General features: G+C 42.5%; 3 protein-coding genes across 3 annotated transcripts; all 3 read left to right on the forward strand.

Annotated features, from left to right (window-relative positions):
• Positions 1-3,258: 3,258 nt before the first annotated feature.
• Positions 3,259-4,695, forward strand: LOC133340764 (globin). Its single transcript, XM_061549148.1, has 3 exons — positions 3,259-3,426; positions 3,764-3,995; positions 4,409-4,695. The coding sequence occupies exons 1-3, from the start codon at positions 3,305-3,307 to the stop codon at positions 4,505-4,507; spliced, it is 453 nt and encodes a 150-aa protein (XP_061405132.1). The 5' UTR covers positions 3,259-3,304; the 3' UTR covers positions 4,508-4,695.
• An 8,788-nt stretch (positions 4,696-13,483) lies between these two features.
• LOC133340765 (globin) lies at positions 13,484-14,938 on the forward strand. The gene is made up of 3 exons (XM_061549149.1): positions 13,484-13,668; positions 14,006-14,237; positions 14,652-14,938. Exons 1-3 carry the CDS (start codon positions 13,547-13,549, stop codon positions 14,748-14,750), a joined length of 453 nt encoding a protein of 150 aa, XP_061405133.1. The 5' UTR covers positions 13,484-13,546; the 3' UTR covers positions 14,751-14,938.
• A 3,472-nt stretch (positions 14,939-18,410) lies between these two features.
• On the forward strand, positions 18,411-20,167 carry LOC133340766 (globin-like). The gene is made up of 3 exons (XM_061549150.1): positions 18,411-18,602; positions 18,936-19,167; positions 19,862-20,167. The coding sequence occupies exons 1-3, from the start codon at positions 18,481-18,483 to the stop codon at positions 19,958-19,960; spliced, it is 453 nt and encodes a 150-aa protein (XP_061405134.1). The 5' UTR covers positions 18,411-18,480; the 3' UTR covers positions 19,961-20,167.
• Positions 20,168-26,183: the final 6,016 nt, after the last annotated feature.

The following is a 26,183-nucleotide window of genomic DNA, read 5'->3' on the forward strand; positions in this document are numbered from 1 at the left end:
AGACGAAGGCGGTTTTCAGTGGGAAAGGTTTAGTGATTCAAGATACAACGATAGACTTCAAAAGAGGACAGATGGCCTCCTTGTACTCAATCCGGGCAGAAACAGGGAATGAGTGAAGCGTTTTCAATGAAGCAGAGGAGTCTGTAAGTTTCACCCTGTACCCAAGACAGAACGCAACATATTTTTTTGCAGTTACTTGAGCTTGGCAATGTTTTTTTGTGGATGTCTGTGTGAGTAGTTGAAGCAGGAACCTATGATACTGTAAGGACTTGAGTTATAGCGTGCCACGCATTCTCTTCCACTGTTGCTATGCCAGCGAGCAGAGTACAGTGGGGTGTATGTGAGGACACGGTTGTTGTTGTGGCATTAGGTGAGAGGGTCGTTAAGTGTTGAGACAGGTGTTTGGGGTAGCCGGGGGGGACACAGGCCAGCGATTGGCTAAGAGGGTAATTGGTTATTAGCTGGCGTCACTCTGGCGGCAATAACAAGGTCACGTGAGACTGGGGGGGCCAGGAGGTGAGTAATAAGCGGGGGGTTGAGATAATTAATGGGGATTAATTGGTGTGGGGATATAAGCCACAGCGCGACGGAGAGAGGGGCTTCTTGTCTTGGTCGGCGTCTTGGATGGAGCTACACGGACGGTGCCCGGGGAATCGCAGAGCAGGCAGTGACGGTAGTAGAGCAGAGAGAGAGTGGGTTAGCGGCGACAGACGGAGTAGAGTATAGAGAGACAGTGATAGCGAGTACGCAGTGTGCGAACAGGGGTAGCCATGCATCTGAAGGATGCAGTGTAGAGTAGCAGTGGAGTCGACAGACCTAGCGAGAGAGAGAGACGCGGAGGAGACGCGGCGCGGCGAGAGAGAGACGCGGAGCGACGCGGAGTGAGGGCGCGGAGCGACGCGGAGCGGAGTGAGGGCACGGAGGGACGCGGAGCGGTGGCGCGGCGGAGGTGGACTCTTAAGCAGAAAATAAAGAAAACAGAAAGACAGCCGAGTACGAGTCCTACAATACAATGGGCAAAAGTATTGGCTACACTGGTGGAAAGCAATGACAGGATGTCCCAGAAAGCTTTGAGATAACAATCACACGACCCGATTGTAATGTGTAACATAGTTTAAGGTCAGATTGCTTGAGTAAAACGTGTGTCGTACACTCTCCTCTACCCGACATAGCGAACGAATTTCTAAAATGGTAGCGTGAAGAAACATGCCAACTTATTATGCCATCATATGTGCTTCAGCACAGTGGTATGGGAGTGCAATCAACAACATTTAACATGCAATCTGACAAAAACATATTTTGGATCTGATTGTCATTTACTTAGTTGTCCATTTAAAGACATTGGTCATATTTAATAAACAAGGATGTTCAGAGTGGGTCAAGGACTGATGGAGGAGCCAGCAATGGATTAAGTTTATGAAGTGAAGTGACACTGAAACGTTGCCTGGTGCCCGTTATAAGTATTTTAGAATTTGGATTCAAGGTGTACCTCGATATACGTTTGGGTTGCATTCTTGAAGGTCTGAATGTAAACTGAAAAATCGTACGTGAAAATATATTTTCCCATAAGGTCCCATTGTGCAACCTAAGAAGAATTCTTAAGAAAATATTTTGTGACCTAAAACCTAAAAAAAATAACACTTTTCAACATAACTTAGATATTTCCATGCATAAATATGGAAAATAATTACTCTGAGGTGATTAAAAACAAATAGGGTGCATGGTAATATACTCACCTGAAATTGTGGTGCATGACCTGTGTGACGATGTTGCAGTGAGTGGTCGAGGCTTACTGGGAGGGTGAGGGAGGGGTAGTCAGAGAGTCTGCGTCTCCCTGTTGGAGAGGAGGTATAGTACATACAATCCAAAGTATGTTGGAAAGTGCAATAGTTTAAACTATAGTTTCAACTCCACCCTTGGCTTGAAAACAAGTTGTTCTGCTACGAAACGATGTATTACTAATGAACCCCAATGATCCGATCGAAATTAGTGATTTCGATCAGATAATTGGGGGGGGGCACGTGCCACCCCCCCCCCCCCCCACTGGCTCCGCCAGTGCTTGCAGATATTATAATACCCATCAACATTTTGAACAGCACGATGACTTTTCACAAACCCTATATCTGGAACTACCTACAATGTAATTTAACACAAATTTTAAAGAACCAAGAGGAACATGAAACTCTCATTTATCCAATTCACAACATATGTCAATGTTGACTCACAATAACATAACACTGGTGGATTTTTTAGTAATGGACAATATAAAATAAGGGTTAGGGTTAAAAATAATATAATGAGAAAATATGAGACTCATCAGAGCAGAAAATATGAAGATGACTTCTATTTGGTTATATGAATCCACTAACATTTGATTACATTGCCATGAAATACTAAATTTATGTAGGAAGAAACAATATTCTTTGTTTCTTTCGGTTAAGTCACGTTTAAAGATAAAATAATAAATTAAAATAATAGCATTTTATCTTTAGACGTGACTTAACCGAAAGAAACAAAGAATAATTCCTGCAGTCACGAAAGCTCCAAAATTAAGAAAGTAACAATATATTTTTTAAAGCCTTTGTATTTTTACAATTATTTTGCCACTATATATCTTATCAGAATTTCGCAGAAGAGAGTCCCATTACAACATCTGTTGTTTCTTCACTCATCGCTGACAGTGCAAATTGGGCCATAACCATATTGCATTAAAACTTGAAATCATAAAAATATTGTAAAACAAATAATCCTGTAACCTGTTCATAGATATTAATGGTCATCATAAAAAAAGAAAAAGTGTACTCGCATTTAATTAATGAACATTTTATTTCCGGTTATGTATCAAAATTGTACTTAGTAAAATTTGTGGAAAAAAAGTTCAATGTTTCATACCATATTTTCAGAATGTCGCAGAAGACAGCCCCATTACAACATATGTTGTTTCTTCACTCAAAACTGACGGTGCATATTGGCCCATAACCATATTGCAATAAACTACTATTTATAAAATATTGTTTAAATTATCCTGTTTCCTGTCAATATATAATGAAAATCATAAAAATGTAAAATGCATACGAGCATTTAATCCATGATAAGTTCAGATTATGTTATAAAATGTATTTCGTATTTAATGTCATCGTTCTTTATGTTGTTGCTGCAATCATTTCACATTATCTGCATCATCATGTATGATATTGGGAAAACGCTGATAAAATGGATATATAAGGAGGTTCTCAGATGAGTGGCTCATTACTTCAGACTCCCTTTGCAGGATCATCGCCGATCACCTCCAAAAGCAATCATCATGCCTATCGTCGACTCTGGAAGCGTTGCGCCTCTGAGCGCTGCTGAGAAGACCAAAATCCGCAGCGCGTGGGCCCCCGTGTACACCAATTATGAGACCTCTGGTGTGGACATCCTGGTGAAGTAAGGCAATCTTTCATTACGTAAAATGAACACCTTCAATTCATACATTTCATAATATAAAAACAGCAATCGTGTTGCGACGGATAGTGGGAACGAAAAGCAATTGTGCTGTTTTAATTGTGACTATTCTATATAGGGTACACGAATTATTCTAAAACTAAATATAAAAAATAAAAATACGTCGAAGTCGCGTAAAAATTACTTGGATTTTTGTCATTACCATGTCCCCCAATAAATTGCGTCTTCTGCTGCACAAACAATATTTTGTTTATGGTTAACTGTCTGGCCCACTTGACAAATCCATTTAAATCACATAATGTTCCTTCCTTCAAAACAGGTTCTTCACCAGCAACCCTGCTGCTCAGGAATTCTTCCCCAAGTTCAAGGGGATGACTTCGGCTGATCAGCTCAAGAAATCCGCGGACGTGCGCTGGCACGCCGAGAGGATCATCAACGCCGTCAACGATGCCGTGGCGTCCATGGATGACACCGAGAAGATGAGCTTGAAGCTAAAGGATCTGAGTGGCAAGCACGCCAAAAGCTTCCAGGTGGACCCCCAGTACTTCAAGGTAACGCATGCAGTGAACATAACGATCACTACTGGTTGGCTCTTGGGTGACTACTGGCTACAGCTGTTAGCAATATTGGTACAGGGTCACTAAAGAAGATACATCTCAATCCCTTTTACATAGTGCGTTTGCATCCACCAAAAACTTAATAAAGAGTAGTTCCATAAAATGTATTCTACTCAGTAGGTATGTAAGGATCCTCCACTCCCCTATTTGAATCATTTTCACGATTGAGTTTGCAATTTCATTCAATAATACGTTTTATGGCTTAGTGGTGGCAGGGATCATGGAAAGCCATTTTGCACAAAGTACAGTAATTTTTAAAGAAAGTTTACATTCACTATTAGATGCTTGTGTAATTAAGGATAACCTATTTTCATTGCCAAATTGAATTTTCTCTGATGTCTTTCTAGGTCCTGGCCGCGGTCATTGCTGACACCGTTGCCGCAGGCGATGCGGGCTTCGAGAAGCTCCTGAGCATGATTTGCATCCTGCTCAGGTCCGCCTACTAAACCAACGTGCACGGCCACTCCTGCAAGACTGCTATGCAACTGCCTTTGCCACATGATTTGCACCAGTTTCTATTGACAGAGATAACGAATGTCTTGGAGAATGAAGCATCTTTCCGAGTTGTTTTTGTCAATGACAATAAAATGAATGTAACTTCCCAATGAAAATCAATAAAACTTCCATGCATCCAGATTTTGGAATGTGTGCAATTATTAAGAAGTTGTTATAATGAATGAAATGTGTGACTTGCGTTGTGTGGATGCTGCTATGGTGTAATGGTTGACAGATCTCTCAGTGGCAGTGTCAAAGGAGCAAAGTTTGAGTGACACTTTACCAGAGATGTCAACGGTGGCTTGGCTGTTGCGTGTGCAGGCAGGGCAACTAAGCTGGTGCCCATAGTCTGGAATAATTGAGGCAGCAGGCTACGAAGTGGGCATGGGAGGAAATTGAACAAGGGGCACCTCGGTCTCGCCTAGGCATACTATGCCTTTGAACAAATATAAGCTAACATTTTTCAAAACTGGTCCGTTAATGCCCATTTGTTATTGAATTTTAACGCATTTCTTGTCGTTAAAAAAATGTTTATAGCTTGGGGCCATGCCAGTCGTGAGAATTAACTATTTTTTTAGAGACAATAACACATTCAAGCCTATTTTGAGTCGCCGAGGTGGCGACTCAAAAAAAAACTCCTAAGAGATTTAACTCCACTGACTTTGCAAATAACTCCTCTGCAGAAACAATTCTGGACTTGGGTCTGTGCCACCGTGGGGCATTACTGGTCATGCGTCATTTCCAAAAAAAATTGTAAGAGATACAATTGTAATAACCCGACAACAGCAGCATTTCAAGAAAGGGATCAGGGAGATGCAAGGTTCTTTCGGTAAAGTCACGTAGGTAGATAAAATATAATAGATCACGACGATTCGATCGCAACGCAAGCGACCGTCTTCAGAGAGAGAAAACCAAAGAGTACAGATTCCTGCAGTCACAAAAGCTTCAAATCAAGATAGATAAAAGGCAAATTAAACGAAACAGCAGTGAATCGGCAGAGGGGCAGTGAATGTGCAGGTGATCAGGTGACATCAACCCACGGTGGATTAACACAGAGAAGAACTAGACATGGTGTAGATGATTAAGTAATAATAATCGACCATTTATAACACACGTAATTTTGCGAATGGACAAAGAAGTTTACATGCGAATTTCAGGCGCGGAACTCAGCTCATACTTAGTGGGTGACTGAATGCTACGTATGTGAAGGGGAATGGAGGTTCCAGATGAATGGAGTTACCCTGGAGAAGTGTCGGAAAATAAGGTTGAGGGATGCGCTACAAAGACGAAGGCGGTTTTCAGTGGGAAAGGTTAAGTGATTCAAGATACAACGATAGACTTCAAAAGAGGACAGATGGCCTCCTTGTACTCAATCCGGGCAGAAACAGGGAATGAGTGAAGCGTTTTCAATGAAGCAGAGGAGTCTGTAAGTTTCACCCTGTACCCAAGACAGAACGCAACATATTTTTTTGCAGTTACTTGAGCTTGGCAATGTTTTTTGTGGATGTCTGTGTGAGTAGTTGAAGCAGGAACCTATGATACTGTAAGGACTTGAGTTATAGCGTGCTACGCATTCTCTTTCACTGTTGCTATGCCAGCGAGCAGAGTACAGTGGGGTGTATGTGAGGACACGGTTGTTGTTGTGGCATTAGGTGAGAGGGTCGTTAAGTGTTGAGACAGGTGTTTGGGGTAGCCGGGGGGACACAGGCCAGCGATTGGCTAAGAGGGTAATTGGTTATTAGCTGGCGTCACTCTGGCGGCAATAACAAGGTCACGTGAGACTGGGGGGGCCAGGAGGTGAGTATAGGCCGTAAGGTGAACAAGGAAAAAGTGGCTAGAAAATGATTTTCGTTCCCACACCTGGGAACTACTTTTTAAATGAATTTTTTCATAGACAAAACCATTTTCGACTTCATGTTAAAAGTTCTCCACAAAATACCCTGCAGTTATTTTTCAAAATCCATAAATGTATATAATTGTGAATTGGAAAAAACGAAAATCTTATGCTGCTGGTTTTGTTTGTAACTTAATTTATATACATTTTAGCAACACCAAATATCTCTCAAACTGACACTTATATATGTACCTAAACACTTGAGACAGGTTTTGGTGCATTATATACTCAAGTGTGAATGTAGACCATGAAATATGGCAAATTTGTAGAAAATATGCTTCAACTTCACGGATTGGCACTAAGCAAAATTAAACATAAACATTTTAAATTTAGCAAAACTGTGATGTTTTGTACATCAACATTTTCAGTAGGTACTGTGTAATCACAGAAAGATACAAATATAAGCACACTTTGGCCCAAGTTGGCTGAAATGACTCGAAATGCTACACTGTCCCCTTGTTTTGGAATGCTGCCAAAAAAAATTACAATTCTACCACAGATTCTTTACAGCTCAAAATCACCTTAAATTATAAGACAGCGCATATTTACTCATCGGTATCATCCCTATCACTATCAGAGCCATCATCCCATGTAGGTCTTCTGTTTCCTGTGAAACATTTGCACAATTTTGGCACCGACATAAATCAGTACAAGACAGTCTTGCAGACATACAGGAACATCTTCCAGTCTCACATTTGCTATGCTTGCAACTGCAGTGGACCGCCTGCAACACACTTTCAGGGGCAGGATTTCTAGTCATCCAGGTCACTGTTAACTCACCATCCTCGAGGTGCCATCCATTGCCGACGAGTGAAGGGGCACACATTATACCTTTCAGAGAATGTCTCATTATGGCTGCTTGGTAGTTTGCCCTTTTGCAGTGTTGGTACAGGGCGTCACTTGTAAGGGGCATGGATAGTTCTAGAAAAGCTGACGATGCCATACAGAATGCTTTGTATCTTGCATCGTTCACATTTTCGGCAGATGACTGCCCATACAGGTGGCACACATGTGCAAAGTAGCTCAAGGGTAGACTGGTCTAGGTTAAAACTGCTACCCAGATTTGTAAAAGCAGTCAGATATTCCTCTTTCTCACAAGCAACAGAAAATGCCTTCCTTTTGCCTTTGCCATAAAAGGCACTTGTAGAGTCACAACCTGAGAAGGTATGGATCCCAATAAGTGCCAAACAGACACTTGTGCCAAGAGCTGACGACACCTTAGCTAAGTCAATGAGCCTTGTTTTGTTGCCAACCCCCGTGAAAAAATACAACCTACATGGTAAATCTGGCTGCAGACTTAAAGCAATCACTGCCACATCAGCATCAGGGCTCTTGATGACTACAGTTTGATGTTCCTGTGCAGCATGTTGTGCATGTAAAAACACCCTGGTGTCACATTCCTCATGATCACATGTCAGATCTTCAACAGCACTGAGAGTATGTAAATCCTCCATTACAGTCACGCAGTGACACAGGTCTCCATGTGCTATGTACAAGCTTAAGTCCTTTCCCACAGTGGTAAGATCAGCCTCTCGCCACACAACATAGAGGAATTCTGCCAGTGCTTCTTTGTTTGTTCCATCTGATATAAACTTTTTCCATTGTGTTGATGTCTTATGATCCCGTCCATAAATTTTCACCAGTTGTGTACCACCACCAGCTCTACGTGACCGTTCTAGGTTTTTAATACTCATTTTTGGATACTGGTCAATCACAAAGTTTATCCGTGTACAGTTTGTTTCAGAGAAAGTTTGACTATGTACTGCAGTATGGTCTCTGCAAGCTCTCCAAAGGTACTTGGTATTGACCGAATGGCTTGAATGACTGCCATGCCATCAAAGAAAATAGCTCCACTGATCACTCCATTGATGGATCCTGGGGCAACAACTTTGGACTCAATGAGTATGTCTTGCAGTCCTGCATCTCCAAACCTTTTTCCTAGAATGCTCAGGTAGGACATGCATGTGTGAAATTCACCTAGTCTAATCACTTTACGCTGAGTAAAGTCATCATCTTTCCAGCAGATTTGCTGAGCTTTGGCATATATAGCTTTGTCAAAAACTAACACTATATGGTCCAGTTCTAGCTGATTATGAATTTGGACACTTCGCTTCAGAATTGTGTTTACTGTTGACATCTCTGTTGGTGAAGCCTCAATGACTGGAAGATAATACAGTGCTGACTTTTGCAGAGTGCCATCACCTTGAAGTAATGTATGTAAACCTGTCCAGCTTGGTATTGTGCATCTTTCAGCATCTATGGACTTTACAAAAACATATGCCAGTTCAGTTTGTACAGCAGACACCGTGTTCAATTTGTATGTGTCCGCCTGTAATGGAACACTTTCCTGATGAAACAAGTTATGTGGTCCTTGTCTATTAGACTGATGGTACTGTTCGACAGGGATGCTAGGGGGTACTTTCAATGAGGGTTTTCCCTTCTGTAGTGGTTGTCTGTTTGTTGTTGACACAGGTTCAACTACAGAACTTTGCAGCATAATCCCATTTGTGTGGTGGGTAGTTTTACGACCTGACAGTGTCTCCTCCGCAAAGTCAATATTGTCCCACACAAGTACTGTAGGAACCTTCTTTGAGAATCCCTTTGGTATTTTGTCTCTGCCTCTACTAGTTGAAGTTGGGCAAGGCTAGTGTCTAGACTGACAACTGTGTCCCATGCTGCACAATGTCCTAGTCTATTTAGAAGTGACACAAATTGTGATGAACCTGTTAAATGGCGAACCGTTAGACCAAGACACAATGATTTAGGGGTCTGCCTCCGACCCTTAGATGCAAGATACACAATGTCTTGACAGATACATATCACTTTTAGGTTCAAATCATCTGGAATATCAACATAATGGGCCAGTGTCGGTTCCTCAGTTGCACCAATAATCCAGGAAATCAGATTGTACAGTTCAATTGGAACGACAGATTTTGCCTCGCTCACATTTAGATCATCTGATGTGGGTGGCCACGGGCATTTCATACCGGGAGAGTCACACAGAAGCATCTTTAATATTAATGCCGCACTGTAAAGTGTCCTCGTGTCCTCTGCAGTATTGATGGAGGCCATTGAACTTGGTCTTTGTGGACCAGCTTTTGCACTAGCCCTGTTTTCACAGTCACTTTCGCTAGTTACCTCAGTTGACTCTGTTGTTTCTGTACCTGATGGATGAGGTAGCCTGTCTATCAGCTTATCTGCAGACAATGTCTCAACGAAAACCATCTCACTTATGTTGCGCTTCTTGGGGTAGTGAAACACCAGCTGGGGGAAATCACGGGCCAACCTCCTACTTTTGAAATGTGAAAATGTGAGGGAATTATTAATTAATATTTATTAATATAAAATATTACTAACTCACTGTTCTTCTGAGGTCACAGTAACTGATGCACGAGACTTTGTCAAGAACCTGGTGTACTGTCTATAACAGGCCTTGTGGTATCGCACCTCCAGAGACACAGTCTTTGTCTCGAATATGCACAAGAATGCTAGTGTCTTCCTTCATCTCAGCAGCTTTCAGCAAATTGCCTGTAAATAAATAAATACTAATTAAACTAATAAAAAACTGTGTTAAGAGTTAAACAATATTGAGTGTTCTGGCTGTAGCTGTATGCAAAACAATGCAAATCTGTCTCTGACTGTAAAATAAACATTACATAAATTATGTAATTGTAATTGAAAGTTATCCATGGTACCCAGCTTAAGGGAATAAAAGTTCAAACGTGTGTGTTTGTGTGTGTTTTGTTTTTACCTACGTGCTGACGTTTCTGCCTGTGAAAGATGGTCCTTCTGGCGTTTGCCTCCCACAGTAATGTACTTGTCCGTTTTCTTACAAATTATGCACAAGGCAGAAAGCACAGGACCAGCACAAGCTACTGGCAGGCCGGTCCTGGACCTAAGTTTTTTTGCGGGACATTGTCAAACTCGATTTCTAGACAATGTTTGTATGTTTCTGCTATTCTCCGATTCTCACCTGACAAAAAAAGCCTCCGTTTGACGCAGTTTATGAATGTATCCCACCGTGTGCGTGTAAAATCCTTTGTTTCTTCTTTCTTTATGGACATGAGATGTATGTAGCATTGTTTAAAATACTTTTTACAGACTTTTGAAGGAGGTCTGGCCGTAATTTCCTCTTCTTCACTACTCGATGTTGACAACAAGGGCGCAGACATCTTGGACTAATGTTTACCTCTCGTCCCAAAAAGCAGCCACCTTATTGGTCTAGCGGGAAGCACGTGACGCAAAGCCTAATCACTGACGATTAAAATATGATTACGCGAGGAAAGAAATATTTCCGAATTTAAACAGTAATAAAAAATAAACTGCAGGATTAGACATGGAGAACTTTTATTTTCACGGCCAAAAGCAATAGATCTTTTTTTTTGGAATGAAAAGAATGTAGTGCCCCATATATGGGAACGGGATTAAACGTAAAACGTCTTCACCTTACGGCCTAGTAATAAGCGGGGGGTTGAGATAATTAATGGGGATTAATTGGTGTGGGGATATAAGCCACAGCGCGACGGAGAGAGGGGCTTCTTGTCTTGGTCGGCGTCTTGGATGGAGCTGCACGGACGGTGCCCGGGGAATCGCAGAGCAGGCAGTGACGGTAGTAGAGCAGAGAGAGAGTGGGTTAGCGGCGACAGACGGAGTAGAGTATAGAGAGACAGTGATAGCGAGTACGCAGTGTGCGAACAGGGGTAGCCATGCATCTGAAGGATGCAGTGTAGAGTAGCAGTGGAGTCGACAGACCTAGCGAGAGAGAGAGACGCGGAGGAGACGCGGCGCGGCGAGAGAGAGACGCGGAGCGACGCGGAGTGAGGGCGCGGAGCGACGTGGAGCGGAGTGAGGGCACGGAGGGACGCGGAGCGGTGGCGCGGCGGAGGTGGACTCTTAAGCAGAAAATAAAGAAAACAGAAAGACAGCCGAGTACGAGTCCTACAATACAATGGGCAAAAGTATTGGCTACAGTGGTGGAAAGCAATGACAGGATGTCCCAGAAAGCTTTGAGATAATCACACGACCCGATTGTAATGTGTAACATAGTTTAAGGTCAGATTGCTTGAGTAAAACGTGTGTCGTACACTCTCCTCTACCCGACATAGCGAACGAATTTCTAAAATGGTAGCGTGAAGAAACATGCCAACTTATTATGCCATCATATGTGCTTCAGCACAGTGGTATGGGAGTGCAATCAACAACATTTAACATGCAATCTGACAAAAACATATTTTGGATCTGATTGTCATTTACTTAGTTGTCCATTTAAAGACATTGGTCATATTTAATAAACAAGGATGTTCAGAGTGGGTCAAGGACTGATGGAGGAGCCAGCAATGGATTAAGTTTATGAAGTGAAGTGACACTGAAACGTTGCCTGGTGCCCGGTAAGAGTATTTTAGAATTTGGATTCAAGGCGTACCTCGATATACGTTTGGGTTGCATTCTTGAAGGTCTGAATGTAAACTGAAAAATCGTACGTGAAAATATATTTTCCCATAAGGTCCCATTGTGCAACCTAAGAAGAATTCTTAAGAAAATATTTTGTGACCTAAAACCTAAAAAAAATAACACTTTTCAACATAACTTAGATATTTCCATGCATAAATATGGAAAATAATTACTAAAGAGGTGATTAAAAACAAATAGGGTGCATGGTAATATACTCACCTGAAATTGTGGTGCATGACCTGTGTGACGATGTTGCAGTGAGTGGTCGAGGCTTACTAGGAGGGTGAGGGAGGGGTAGTCAGAGAGTCTGCGTCTCCCTGTTGGAGAGGAGGTATAGTACATACAATCCAAAGTATGTTGGAAAGTGCAATAGTTTAAACTATAGTTTCAACTCCACCCTTGGCTTGAAAACAAGTTGTTCTGCTACGAAACGATGTTTTACTAATGAACCCCAATGATCCGATCGAAATTAGTGATTTCGATCAGATAATTGGGGGGGGCACGTGCCACCCCCCCCTCCCCCCCCCCACTGGTTTCGCCAGTGCTTGCAGATATTATAATACCCATCAACATTTTGAACAGCACGATGACTTTTCACAAACCCTATATCTGGAACTACCTACAATGTAATTTAACACAAATTTTAAAGAACCAAGAGGGAACATGAAACTCTCATTTATCCAATTCACAACATATGTCAATGTTGACTCACAATAACATAACACTGGTGGATTTTTTTAGTAATGGACAATATAAAATAAGGGTTAGGGTTAAAAATAATATAATGAGAAAATATGAGACTCATCAGAGCAGAAAATATGAAGATGACTTCTATTTGGTTATATGAATCCACTAACATTTGATTACATTGTCATGAAATACTAAATTTATGTAGGAAGTAATAATATATTTTTGAAAGCCTTTGTATTTTTACAATTATTTTGCCACTATATATCTTATCAGAATTTCGCAGAAGAGAGTCCCATTACAACATCTGTTGTTTCTTCACTCATCGCTGACAGTGCAAATTGGGCCATAACCATATTGCATTAAAACTTGAAATCATAAAAATATTGTAAAAAAAATAATCCTGTAACCTGTTCATAGATATTAATGGTCATCATAAAAAAAGAAAAAGTGTACTCGCATTTAATTAATGAACATTTTATTTCCGGTTATGTATCAAAATTGTACTTAGTAAAATTTGTGGAAAAAAAGTTCAATGTTTCATACCATATTTTCAGAATGTCGCAGAAGACAGCCCCATTACAACATATGTTGTTTCTTCACTCAAAACTGACGGTGCATATTGGCCCATAACCATATTGCAATAAACTACTATTTATAAAATATTGTTTAAATTATCCTGTTTCCTGTCAATATATAATGAAAATCATAAAAATGTAAAATGCATACGAGCATTTAATTCATGATAAATTCAGATTATGTTATAAAATGTATTTCGTATTTAATGTCATCGTTCTTTATGTTGTTGCTGCAATCATTTCACATTATCTGCATCATCATGTATGATATTGGGAAAACGCTGATAAAATGGATATATAAGGAGGTTCTCAGATGAGTGGCTCATTACTTCAGACTCCCTTTGCAGGATCATCGCCGATCACCTCCAAAAGCAATCACCATGCCTATCGTCGACTCTGGAAGCGTTGCGCCTCTGAGCGCTGCTGAGAAGACCAAAATCCGCAGTGCGTGGGCCCCCGTGTACACCAATTATGAGACCTCTGGTGTGGACATCCTGGTGAAGTAAGGCAATCTTTCATTACGTAAAATGAACACCTTCAATTCATACATTTCATAATATAAAAACAGCAATCGTGTTGCGACGGACAGTGGGAACGGAAAGCAATTGTGCTGTTTTAATTGTGACTATTCTATATAGGGTACACGAATTATTCTAAAACTAAATATAAAAAATAAAAATACGTCGAAGTCGCGTAAAAATTACTTGGATTTTTGTCATTACCATGTCCCCCAATAAATTGCGTCTTCTGCTGCACAAACAATATTTTGTTTATGGTTAACTGTCTGGCCCACTTGACAAATCCATTTAAATCACATAATGTTCCTTCCTTCAAAACAGGTTCTTCACCAGCAACCCTGCTGCTCAGGAATTCTTCCCCAAGTTCAAGGGGATGACTTCGGCTGATCAGCTCAAGAAATCCGCGGACGTGCGCTGGCACGCCGAGAGGATCATCAACGCCGTCAACGATGCCGTGGCGTCCATGGATGACACCGAGAAGATGAGCTTGAAGCTAAAGGATCTGAGTGGCAAGCACGCCAAAAGCTTCCAGGTGGACCCCCAGTACTTCAAGGTAACGCATGCAGTGAACATAACGATCACTACTGGTTGGCTCTTGGGTGACTACTGGCTACAGCTGTTAGCAATATTGGTACAGGGTCACTAAAGAAGATACATCTCAATCCCTTTTACATAGTGCGTTTGCATCCACCAAAAACTTAATAAAGAGTAGTTCCATAAAAATGTATTCTACTCAGTAGGTCTGTAAGGATCCTCCACTCCCCTATTTGAATCATTTTCACGATTGAGTTTGCAATTTCATTCAATAATACGTTTTATGGCTTAGTGGTGGCAGGGATCATGGAAAGCCATTTTGCACAAAGTACAGTAATTTTTAAAGAAAGTTTACATTCACTATTAGATGCTTGTGTAATTAAGGATAACCTATTTTCATTGCCAAATTGAATTTTCTCTGATGTCTTTCTAGGTCCTGGCCGCGGTCATTGCTGACACCGTTGCCGCAGGCGATGCGGGCTTCGAGAAGCTCCTGAGCATGATTTGCATCCTGCTCAGGTCCGCCTACTAAACCAACGTGCACGGCCACTCCTGCAAGACTGCTATGCAACTGCCTTTGCCACATGATTTGCACCAGTTTCTATTGACAGAGATAACGAATGTCTTGGAGAATGAAGCATCTTTCCGAGTTGTTTTTGTCAATGACAATAAAATGAATGTAACTTCCCAATGAAAATCAATAAAACTTCCATGCATCCAGATTTTGGAATGTGTGCAATTATTAAGAAGTTGTTATAATGAATGAAATGTGTGACTTGCGTTGTGTGGATGCTGCTATGGTGTAATGGTTGACAGATCTCTCAGTGGCAGTGTCAAAGGAGCAAAGTTTGAGTGACACTTTACCAGAGATGTCAACGGTGGCTTGGCTGTTGCGTGTGCAGGCAGGGCAACTAAGCTGGTGCCCATAGTCTGGAATAATTGAGGCAGCAGGCTACGAAGTGGGCATGGGAGGAAATTGAACAAGGGGCACCTCGGTCTCGCCTAGGCATACTATGCCTTTGAACAAATATAAGCTAACATTTTTCAAAACTGGTCCGTTAATGTCCATTTGTTATTGAATTTTAACGCATTTCTTGTCGTTAAAAAAATGTTTATAGCTTGGGGCCATGCCAGTCGTGAGAATTAACTATTTTTTTAGAGACAATAACACATTCAAGCCTATTTTGAGTCGCCGAGGTGGCGACTCAAAAAAAAACTCTAAGAGATTTAACCCCACTGACTTTGCAAATAACTCCTCTGCAGAAACAATTCTGGACTTGGGTCTGTGCCACCGTGGGGCATTACTGGTCATGCATCATTTCCAAAAAAAATTGTAAGAGATACAATTGTAATAACCCGACAACAGCAGCATTTCAAGAAAGGGATCAGGGAGATGCAAGGTTCTTTCGGTAAAGTCACGTAGGTAGATAAAATATAATAGATCACGACGATTCGATCGCAACGCAAGCGACCATCTTCAGAGAGAGAAAACCAAAGAGTACAGATTCCTGCAGTCACAAAAGCTTCAAATCAAGATAGATAAAAGGCAAATTAAACGAAACAGCAGTGAATCGGCAGAGGGGCAGTGAATGTGCAGGTGATCAGGTGACATCAACCCACGGTGGATTAACACAGAGAAGAACTAGACATGGTGTAGATGATTAAGTAATAATAATCGACCATTTATAACACACGTAATTTTGCGAATGGACAAAGAAGTTTACATGCGAATTTCAGGCGCGGAACCCAGCTCATACTCAGTGGGTGACTGAATGCTTCGTATGTGAAGGGGAATGGAGGTTCCAGATGAATGGAGTTACCCTGGAGACGTGTTGGAAAATAAGGTTTAGGGATGCGCTACAAAGACGAAGGCGGTTTTCAGAGGGAAAAGTTTAGTGATTCAAGATACGACGATAGACTTGAATAGAGGACAGATGGCCTCCTTGTACTCAATCCGGGCAGAAACAGGGAACGAGTGAAGTGTTTCCAACGAAGCAGAGGAGTCTGTAAGTTTTCACCCTGTACCCAAGACAGAACGCAACATATTTTTTTGCAGTTACTTGAGCTTGGCAATGTTTTTTTGTGGATGTCTGTGTGAGTAGTTGAAGCAGGAACCTATGATACAATGGGCAAAAGTATTGGCTACAGTGGTGGAGAGCAATGACAGGATGTCCCAGAAAGCTTTGAGATAACAATCACACAACCCGATTGTAATGTGTAACATAGTTTAAGGTCAGATTGCTTGAGTAAAACGTGTGTCGTACACCCTCCTCTACCCGACATAGCGAACGACTTTCTAAAATGGTAACGTGAAGAAACATGCCAACTTATTATGCCATCATATGTGCTTCAGCACAGTGGTATGGGAGTGCAATCAACAACATTTAACATGCAATTTGACAAAAACATATTTTGGACCTGATTGTCATTTACTTAGTTGTCCATTTAAAGACATTGGTCATATTTCATACACAAGTTTGTTCAGAGTGGGTGAAGGAAATATGGAGGAGCCAACAATAAATTAAGTTTATGAAGTGAAGTGACACTGAAACGTTGCCTGGTGCCCGGTAAGAGTATTTCAGAATGAGGATCCAAGGCGTACCTCGAAACACGTTTGGGTTGCATTCTTGAAAGTCTGAATGTAAACTGAAAAATCGTACATGAAAATATATTTTCCCATAAGGTCCCATTGTGCAACCTAAGAAGTATTCGTAAGAAAATATTTTGTGACCTAAAACCTGAAAAAATAACACTTTTCAACATAACTAAAATATTTCCATGCATAAAAATGGAGAATAATAACTAGAGAGCTGATTAAAACAAATAGGGTGCATGGCAATATACTCACCTGAAATTGTGGTACATGACCTGTGTGACGATGTTGCAGTGAGTGGTCGAGGCTTACTGGGAGGGTGAGGGAGGGGTAGTCGGAGAGTCTGCGTCTCCCTGTTGTGGAGTACGTATAGTACATACACTCCAAAGTATGTTTGAAAGTACAATAGTTTAAACTATAGTTTCAACTACACCCTTGGCTTGTAAACATGTTGTTCTGCTACGAAACGATTTATTACTAATGAACCCCAATGATCCGATCGAAACCCCTAATTTGGGGGGGCACGGGCACGTGCCACCCCCCCCTCCCCCCCCACTGGTTTCGCCAGTGCTTGCAGATATTATAATACCCATCAACATTTTGAACAGCACGATGACTTTGCACAAACCCTATATCTGGAACTACCTACAATGTAATTTAACACAAATTTTAAAGAACCAAGAGGCAACATGAAACTCTCATTTATTCAATTCACAACATATGTCAATGTTGACTCACAATAACATAACACTCTGGTGGATATTTTAGTTATGGACAATATAAAATAAGGGTTAGGGTTAAATATAAAATAATGAGAAAATATGAGACTCATCGGAGCAGAAAATATGAAGATTACTTCAATTTGGTTATATGAATCCACTAACATTTGATTACATTGTTATAAAATACTAAATGTATGTAGGAAGTAACAATATTTTTAAAGCCTTTGTATTTTTACAATTATTTAGCCACTATATATCTTATCAGAATTTCGCAGAAGAGAGTCCCATTACAACATCTGTTGTTTCTTCACTCAATGCTGACAGTGCAAATTGGCCCATAACCATATTGCAATAAAACTTGAAATCATAAAAATATTGTAAAAAAACATCCTGTAACCTGTTCATAGATATTAATAGTCATCATAAAAAGGGAAAAAGCGTACTCGCATTTAACTAATGAACATTTTATTTCCGGTTATGTATCAAAATTGTACTTAGTAAAATTTGTGAAAAAAAGTTCAATGTTTCATACCATATTTTCAGAATGTCGCAGAAGACAGCCCCATTACAACATATGTTGTTTCTTCACTCAAAACTGACGGTGCATATTGGCCAATAACCATATTGCAATGAACTTCAATTTACTAAAATATTGTTTAAATTATCCTGTATCCTTTCAATATATATAATGAAAATCATAAAAATGTAAAATGCATACTAGCATTTAATTCATGAATAGTTCATATTTTGTTATAAAATGTATTTGGTATTTAATTTCATCGTTTGTTTTGTTGTTGCTGCAATCATTTCACATTATTTGCATCATCATGTATGATATTGGGAAAACGCTGATAAAACGGATATATAAGGAGGTTCTCAGATGAGTGGCTCATCACTTCAGACTCCCTTTGCAGGATCATCGCCGATCACCTCCAAAAGCAATCACCATGCCTATCGTCGACTCTGGAAGCGTTGCGCCTCTGAGCGCTGCTGAGAAGACCAAAATCCGCAGCGCGTGGGCCCCCGTGTACTCCAATTATGAGACCTCCGGTGTGGACATCCTGGTGAAGTAAGGCAATCTTTCATTACGTAAAATGAACACCTTCAATTCATACATTTCATATTAAAATAGCAATCGTGTTGAGATGGACAGTGGGAACGAAAAGCAATTGTGCTGTTTTCATTGTGATTACTCTATATAGGGTACACGAATTATTCTGAAAATAAATATTAAAATAAAAATATGTCGAAGTCGCGTAAAAATTACTTGGATTTTTGTCATTACCATTTTCCCCAATAGATTGCGTCTTCTGCTGCACAAACAATATTTTGTTTATGGTTAACTGTCTGGCCCACTTGACAAATCCATTTAAATCACATAATGTTCCTTCCTTAAAAACAGGTTCTTCACCAGCAACCCTGCTGCTCAGGCATTCTTCCCCAAGTTCAAGGGGATGACTTCGGCTGATCAGCTCAAGAAATCCGCGGACGTGCGCTGGCACGCCGAGAGGATCATCAACGCCGTCAACGATGCCGTGGCGTCCATGGATGACACCGAGAAGATGAGCTTGAAGCTACAGGATCTGAGTGGCAAGCACGCCAAAAGCTTCCAGGTGGACCCCCAGTACTTCAAGGTAACGCATGCAGTGAACATAACGATCACTACTGGTTGGCTCTTTGGTGACTACTGGCTACAGCTGTTAGCAATATTGGTACAGGGTCACTAAAGAAGATACATCTCAATCCCTCTTACATAGTGTGTTTGGATCCAACTAAAACTGATATAGAGTATATTCTTGGTTCTTTCGGTAAAGTCACGTAGAAGGGAAATAATACAAAAATAAAACAATACAATTCTCACGACGTTTGGATTGCAACACAAGCAAAATTTATTACTGTGGTTTTCACACCTGATGATGATTGCTTGTCTTGCAATCGAAACGTCGTGAGAATGTTATTGTTGTATTTGTATTATTTTATTATTTACCTTCTACTTGACTTTACCGAAAGAACCAAGAATATGAATCCCTGCAGTCACGAAAGCTTTAAATCGAAAATTGACATAGAGTAGTTACGTAAAAAATTATTCTACTCAGTAGGTCTGTAAGGATCCTCCACTCTCCCCTATTTGATTCATTTTCACGATTCAGTTTGCGATTCTATTCAATAATAAGTTTTATGGCCTAGTGGCAGCAGGGATCATGGATAGCCATTTTGCACAAAGTAGAGAAGTTGAAAAAAAAGTTTAACATTCACTATTAGATGCTTGTGTAATGAAAGATAACCTATTTTAATTGCCAAATCTAATTTTCTCTGATGTCTTTCCAGGTCCTGGCCGCGGTCATTGCTGACACCGTTGCCGCAGGCGATGCCGGCTTCGAGAAGCTCCTGAGCATGATTTGCATCCTGCTCAGGTCCGCCTACTAAACCAACGTGCACGGCCATTTCTGCAAGCACGCCACTGTCATGCTTTCGCCACATGATTTGCACCAGGTGCTGTAGACAGAGAAAAAGAATATATTTGAGAATTAAGCATCGTTCTAAGTTCTTTGTTTTTATCAATGACAATGCTGGTATTAATAAAATGAATGTATCTTTCCAATGAAAAAATAATAAAACCTCCCTGCATCCAGATTTTGTAATGTTTGCAATTTTTCGTGGTATTGTTACAATCAATAAAACTAATGTCCTTTGTTGCGTGGATGCTACCATGCTGAAATGGTTAGCATAAATTGGACTTGAAATTCAGATGCCACCGATTATATCTCCTGGCTCAGAAGTTGATATAATGGGGAAGCTTATTGAATCCCCCAAACTCTGTTCATCCAACAGCAAAAATGGGTACACTACAGTTAATCGATAGACAGGTCGTGTTTGTTTGGGGGTTAAGTGTAGCTACATCCACCTCTTCAAAGATATCTTGCCATCCTGGAAGAGGACGAAATCCCCTCTTAGAAGGGCTCTCTAGAGCTCGCTGTACAATAGACCCTTTCGCCAGTATTGGCGTGATGAATTTTCATGCACGACAATGCTATTTTTTGTAAATAAATTAATCCAACATCACACCAGCCATTATTTTTTATACATGTAATCCATGGTGAAATGGTGGTGCAGTATTCAGCATCTGCTGGCACACATTTATTTGCCAATGAAAAACGTGTCATTTGCCAATATTGTCATTTTAGAAAGACTTGGCATATGCGGGTCCATCTGGAAAACTGGCACAGTAAAAACTGTTGGTCAATGTATCTCCATTGACCTAGACTATTGTGACATTTCTAGACACTTGCAAAAATATCAAGGGCCAAATTGTGGAAGCCAATAGTTGTGTTTTTGGGTAAGAGGAACAAACTACTTATTTAAATCTCCAGTACAGACAGTCCCCGGATTATGGAAGACCCGACTAACGGAAATCTGACTATGCGGAAATGTTGCGTTAGTTACATAAATGCAACTAGTGCAGCGCGGTGAGGTTGCGGATGAATACCGCGGAGCGAGGCGTAAGGTGGCCCCCGCCTTACACCCTGCCTTACATCTCGCTCCACAAAAATGATGCGTTCACCGAGACCAAGGTTCACTGGGATTAAGGTAAATGTAATGTTTTGTAGCGTTATGTAATTATTTTCCTTTAGTAGCATTATGTAATTGTTTGTTTTCTATGCGTAGAACTATATTTTTGCCATGTTTCTATTGCTAGTTTTCTTCATTTTACTATATGTACTGTGTGCATCTGTGTGTGTGTGCGTGCAGGTTAAGGCCACGTTAACGTGCACAAAGCCTGGCAAAAGCGCCGTAGTGACGTCACCACCACTTAGTAGCGAATTGCGGTTGTTGTGAGACATTGGTGGCTTCATTCGAGTGTAATTCCACGACCATATAGGCACGTGGAGTTCCTGCCGTTGCTCAGAAGTTCGTCTGGTCACACCTTACCCATTGGTACAATATAAATGATCATATTATTTCGGTCTTTCGGGAAAGTCACGTAGATAGGTTCAAAGAAAATAACAAAATGAACCTATCTACGAAAGACCCAAAACATATGAATTCCTGCAGTCATGAAAGCTTTAAGTCAAGATAAATTATATTCATATTCTTAGGTTTTTTCGGTAAAGTCACGTAGGTAAAACATTAAAATTAGTAAAAGTAAAATAAAATAAAAATCACGACGTTTCGGAAGCAACACAAGCTTCCGTCTTCAGGTGGAACCGTCACAGCCCGACAGCTGTATCAAGTAAATGAGAGATTACAGGAGATACCACTCCGTATATATAATGGTTGAGGGGGGGGGAAGGGGCAGGGATGGCCCACTCTTTATTATTATGGTAAGGTGCGGTTTGAGACTATGAATAGACTGCATAACAAAAGACTGAGCCTTTATTATAGTTATAGTGCATGTATGGCATCAGTAATACACAAATGTGAATGCTGGCACTTTGATCCTGGCAGAGATGCGCGTCAACGCAGACGCAGCTAACTGGGTACAAGTCAGAGCCTGGCTGCACCGCGACAGTCCCCATGCTCGCTAACAATGCAACGGGCCAGCTCACGTACGCCAAAGCGTTCAGTGATAAGCACTACGGGAAATTTATGGGTGAGCCCCGACAGAGATAGTATGTGTATGAATACAAATGCCATGCATATATGATAATGTGAACAAATTTGAGTGTGGATTCAGATGTGATCATTGGTGTTTGAATGCTGTAGAAACAGAAGTGCCAGCCTCTTGCCAGGCAAAAGCGAAACCCGATCAGTGTCAATCAAGGCTGGCTAAGATAAAGGGGGTAACACAATATGGGTGCAATGGTCCTGCCAAGCTCTGCCTCTTTTAAGTCTGTAAACAACAACAACCGCCATTCGCCACTAAGTGGAGGTGACGTCACCACGACGCTTGTGCCAGACCATGTGCACCTTGAGGCCACGTGAAGTGTTAAACGCCCGCTGGCAGGAGGTCACGGGGCAGACCCAGGTGCCACGGGTCGACTGACTGAGATGACCGAGATGTGCCCCCTACTGTGCAACTTGCTGTGCTTCAGCTACCCGGCGCTCCGCTCGTTGTTGTGAGCGTCGCTCCTCCGCCCTCCGTTGTTGTTGGAGAGCGACTGCCTCCAACTGCCCAGTAGCGTCCTTCACGAGCCTCCTCCACAGAGGCCGATCTTGACACCGCTTGTACCAGTCATCGGCAAGTCCACTCAGCTCCACGTCCTCCTGTACCACATCACTCCATCTCTTCTCTAGCCCGTGCCGCGCCCGTTTAGCCCCCTCGATCCGGCCGAACAAAAGCTGTTTAGGCATGCGGTGGCTGGGCATGCGGGCTACATGACCCAGCCAACGCAGCCTTGCCTGCCGGAGGAGCTCACCGATGGGACTTTGCCCAGATCCTTCAAGGATTTGTGAGCTCCTCACACAATCCAGCCTGGTTAAACCCAGGATGGATTGTAGGCAGGCCAGCCTAAATGTTTTCAACCGGCGAAGATGCTCCATTAGGGGGGTCCACGTTTCGCAAGCGTAAAGAAGGGAGGGAATGACTTTGGCCGAGAAAACCTGAAGCTTCGTGCGGAGCGACAGACCAGGTAGCTTCCACACAGCATTATGCAACCGATGAAATGATATTGCCGCTCAACTGATTCGGAGTGAGACCTCTGCTGTTAAACTGGAGCCGGTCATAAGCACACTGCCCAGGTATTGGAAACTCTCCACTCTCTCCATTACTGCCCCATCACCAATTGGGAGTTGTGGGGGTGGAGTAGAGTGTCCGATGGTACAAAATACCCAGGCAGGTGCTTGGTTTTGGTGGGGCTGATGGTAAGGCCCCACCTCTTAGTGGCACGCTCCAGTCTCAGCAGCAGCATCTCCAACTCCTCCTCTGAATGAGCAGCTATTACCAAATCATCGGCATACATAACGTGGTTGACCAATAGGGAGCCATCCCTTGATCGCACCCAGGCATCGATCAGCCTCCCATTATATCTGTACCAAATGGAAATTCCCCCGGTACAGCTATTGAAGGCTTCACGGACTGCGTGGTCAAAATAGATGTTAAATAATGTGGGAGCCAGAGGACATCCTTGTTGCACCCCAAGGTATACAGGGAAAGGCTCTGACTCCCGGCCACGTAGTTTTACCCGGGCCCGCTCACCATCATGAAGGTCCTTAATGATCGTGAGCAGAGGGCCAGGGACTCCGAAAGCACGAAGAACAACCCAGAGCCCAAGTCTGTAAAGCACATATTGCCACATGCATCTAGCCATCCACTCATTAATAAATAAAATATGATGACTGTGTGGAAGATGTTAATTGAAGGGATCTCAAATGTAGCTTCAATATCTGCTTTCACGGCTGCACTGTAATACAAAAGATTGCACCACTCTGCAAGATAGCCTAATGAATACTTAATTTCACGACATGATGCCAACCCAGAACAGGGAGTCCTTGATTCAAGTCGATTTTATCAACGCTGTTTCGTTATATCGTCACCAATACAATAGGGAATGTTCCCTGATAAAGTCGCGACCGCGACGTCCGCTTTTACGTCATCGCTGCTAAGAACGGTAACTTTGTGGGGCAGAGAGCATAGCTTGTCGCGCGAAGCGCAACGTGCCACAGTCCCATCATCCTTTGTGTCCCATCTCAGTATTTGTTCCGCTAGATCAGCAGTGGCCAACTCGCGTCTCCCAAGCCAAATGCGGCTTTATAGAAGGGGCATAACGTAGAACATATACTATCACAGTATTAAAGAATGTCTCCCGTGCTGTGCTAAAAACTGTCAATATTGACTTATATATTAACTGGACTCTTTGCAGAAGTAATGGGCACTTATTGGCTCTTGGTTTGTTGCAGTTTGGTCACCCCTGCACGACGTCATATTGTTGCGTGCAAACCGCGATTTGGAAAACGTTAATGCCTCTGAACTACGAGCCAGAAAGTGGCATTGGTGGATCTGGTCAAAAGAAAACCAGGAAAACTACAAATTTGGAATGTTAATTAAAAAGCAACGTTAACAGAAGCTGAAGCATTGGCTTCTGGTTGCTGAACGAATACATTACAAGGTCGCACCCATTACATACGAAGTGCTTACCACAAATGAACCACAACACCTTGCTGATCTCATCAAAGAGCATAAACCATCATGCAAACTCCCGTCATTCTCGCAGCGGCTTTTGGCTAGCCATCGAAAGATAGTCACTGCATCGCCCGCTTTCAGAAGCGCTTCTGCGGACCGTCTGGAACACTGGAGCTATGCACTCTTAAATCTCCATTCATAAAAAATTTCTTTAGAAGTGCTTTTTGTGTTTATTTTATCCTTCCCCTGCACCTCCGATTAGTACGGTTGGCGGTGTACGGTGTGAAAGAAGCTCTACATACATGTGGTTGGAACAGCTGTGGAGTGAAGATATTTCTCGAAAAAGGACTGCTGACAGATGTTATTTTGTTTGTACACCTGTGATGCCGCCGCCACGAAGCCGTTCAGCAGGCGCCCTAGCTACGACCTCGCCACCACCAAGCGACGGAGCCAACCCCGCGTCCCCCTCATCTCACCTCACATGAACACACCCGCACGCATTTCCCCCCCCCCCCCCCCATAGAGCTCCGAGGGGAGGTCACCTGGCCGACCGGTTTTAATCCGAGAAGCCCTTATCGGGATAACTTTCACGGTTTCCGGTGACCAGGGAATTGGACGACCTCCTCCGATGCTACTGCGCGGTGCTGCGACCGGCATTAAGATTGCAAGGTCGCAGCGAGGGGCCACTCGGCCACCGCGGGTGAAACGCACCACACACACCCCACACACGCAAGTATCGACTTGGCAGTATGAATAATCAGGAGAGCGGAGGCACGCGGGGAGCCCGTACACAAATTCCCACGGCGAGCCTTTGTGATGGACGCCGCCGCAGAATGTGCATAACCAAGGCACCCGGCATAAGAAAGCGATTGAATAGCATATGCCCCACACACATGGCAGGAGAGAGAGCGAAGAGTACGTGGGAAGGGGGGAGGGGCCTGAGTCCGGGAATTAGGATAAAAGGGAGCGTAGCAAGGTAGAGAGATCTCAGTTCGCTTCAAGAGGCCCGCGTTCAAGTCGGCTCCCAGCTCTGCCCTCCGGACGTCCGCGTGACGTGTCCAGACGAGCATCGAGGAAAAGTCACAGGACGCCGAATACTTCGAACCGTGAGTAGCAAGGTGAAAGGGTATCGTAAGCCGATAAATAGGGAATAGGTCCAGGGGTAGTAGGATAGGCCAGCCTCGTCAATACGTACTGATTTAACAACAAGTCCCAGGTAGCAGACAATAAATCATTGGGGTAGTAGGATAGGCCAGCCTCGTCAATACGTACTGATTTAACAACAAGTCCCAGGTAGCAAACAATAAATCATTAATAGCTGATCGTGGCCTCGTGTGATCTCGTTGAGAAGTGTGAACGCGTGTGGTGCTGCGTATACAGCGGCTCGCCTCGTGGGAGCGCTGCGCAGAGCGGCGCGAGAGTGGGTGTCGTGTGTGGAGCTGCGTGTGTGCGCGTGCGTTCACTCCGTGTATGATACAGGTGCGCGATCATAACGTGAGTAGTCAGTGTTGAGTTGGAGTGCACGGAGCTGCGTGTGTGGGTGTGGGCGTACGTTCGCTACGTGGAGGATACAGGTGCGCGATTAGGAAA

This window comes from Lethenteron reissneri, chromosome 10 (assembly GCF_015708825.2).
Source record: "Lethenteron reissneri isolate LAM-NWPU_2019-01 chromosome 10, ASM1570882v1, whole genome shotgun sequence".
In the NCBI taxonomy this organism is placed as follows: domain Eukaryota; kingdom Metazoa; phylum Chordata; class Hyperoartia; order Petromyzontiformes; family Petromyzontidae; genus Lethenteron; species Lethenteron reissneri.

Coding starts and splice junctions, on each gene's coding strand:
- LOC133340764 (XM_061549148.1), top strand. CDS start 3,305: ATGCCTATCGTCGACTCTGGAAGCGTTGCGCCTCTGAGCGCTGCTGAG. Junction 3,427..3,763: donor GGTGTGGACATCCTGGTGAA/GTAAGGCAATCT, acceptor CCTTCAAAACAG/GTTCTTCACCAGCAACCCTG. Junction 3,996..4,408: donor TGGACCCCCAGTACTTCAAG/GTAACGCATGCA, acceptor ATGTCTTTCTAG/GTCCTGGCCGCGGTCATTGC.
- LOC133340765 (XM_061549149.1), top strand. CDS start 13,547: ATGCCTATCGTCGACTCTGGAAGCGTTGCGCCTCTGAGCGCTGCTGAG. Junction 13,669..14,005: donor GGTGTGGACATCCTGGTGAA/GTAAGGCAATCT, acceptor CCTTCAAAACAG/GTTCTTCACCAGCAACCCTG. Junction 14,238..14,651: donor TGGACCCCCAGTACTTCAAG/GTAACGCATGCA, acceptor ATGTCTTTCTAG/GTCCTGGCCGCGGTCATTGC.
- LOC133340766 (XM_061549150.1), top strand. CDS start 18,481: ATGCCTATCGTCGACTCTGGAAGCGTTGCGCCTCTGAGCGCTGCTGAG. Junction 18,603..18,935: donor GGTGTGGACATCCTGGTGAA/GTAAGGCAATCT, acceptor CCTTAAAAACAG/GTTCTTCACCAGCAACCCTG. Junction 19,168..19,861: donor TGGACCCCCAGTACTTCAAG/GTAACGCATGCA, acceptor ATGTCTTTCCAG/GTCCTGGCCGCGGTCATTGC.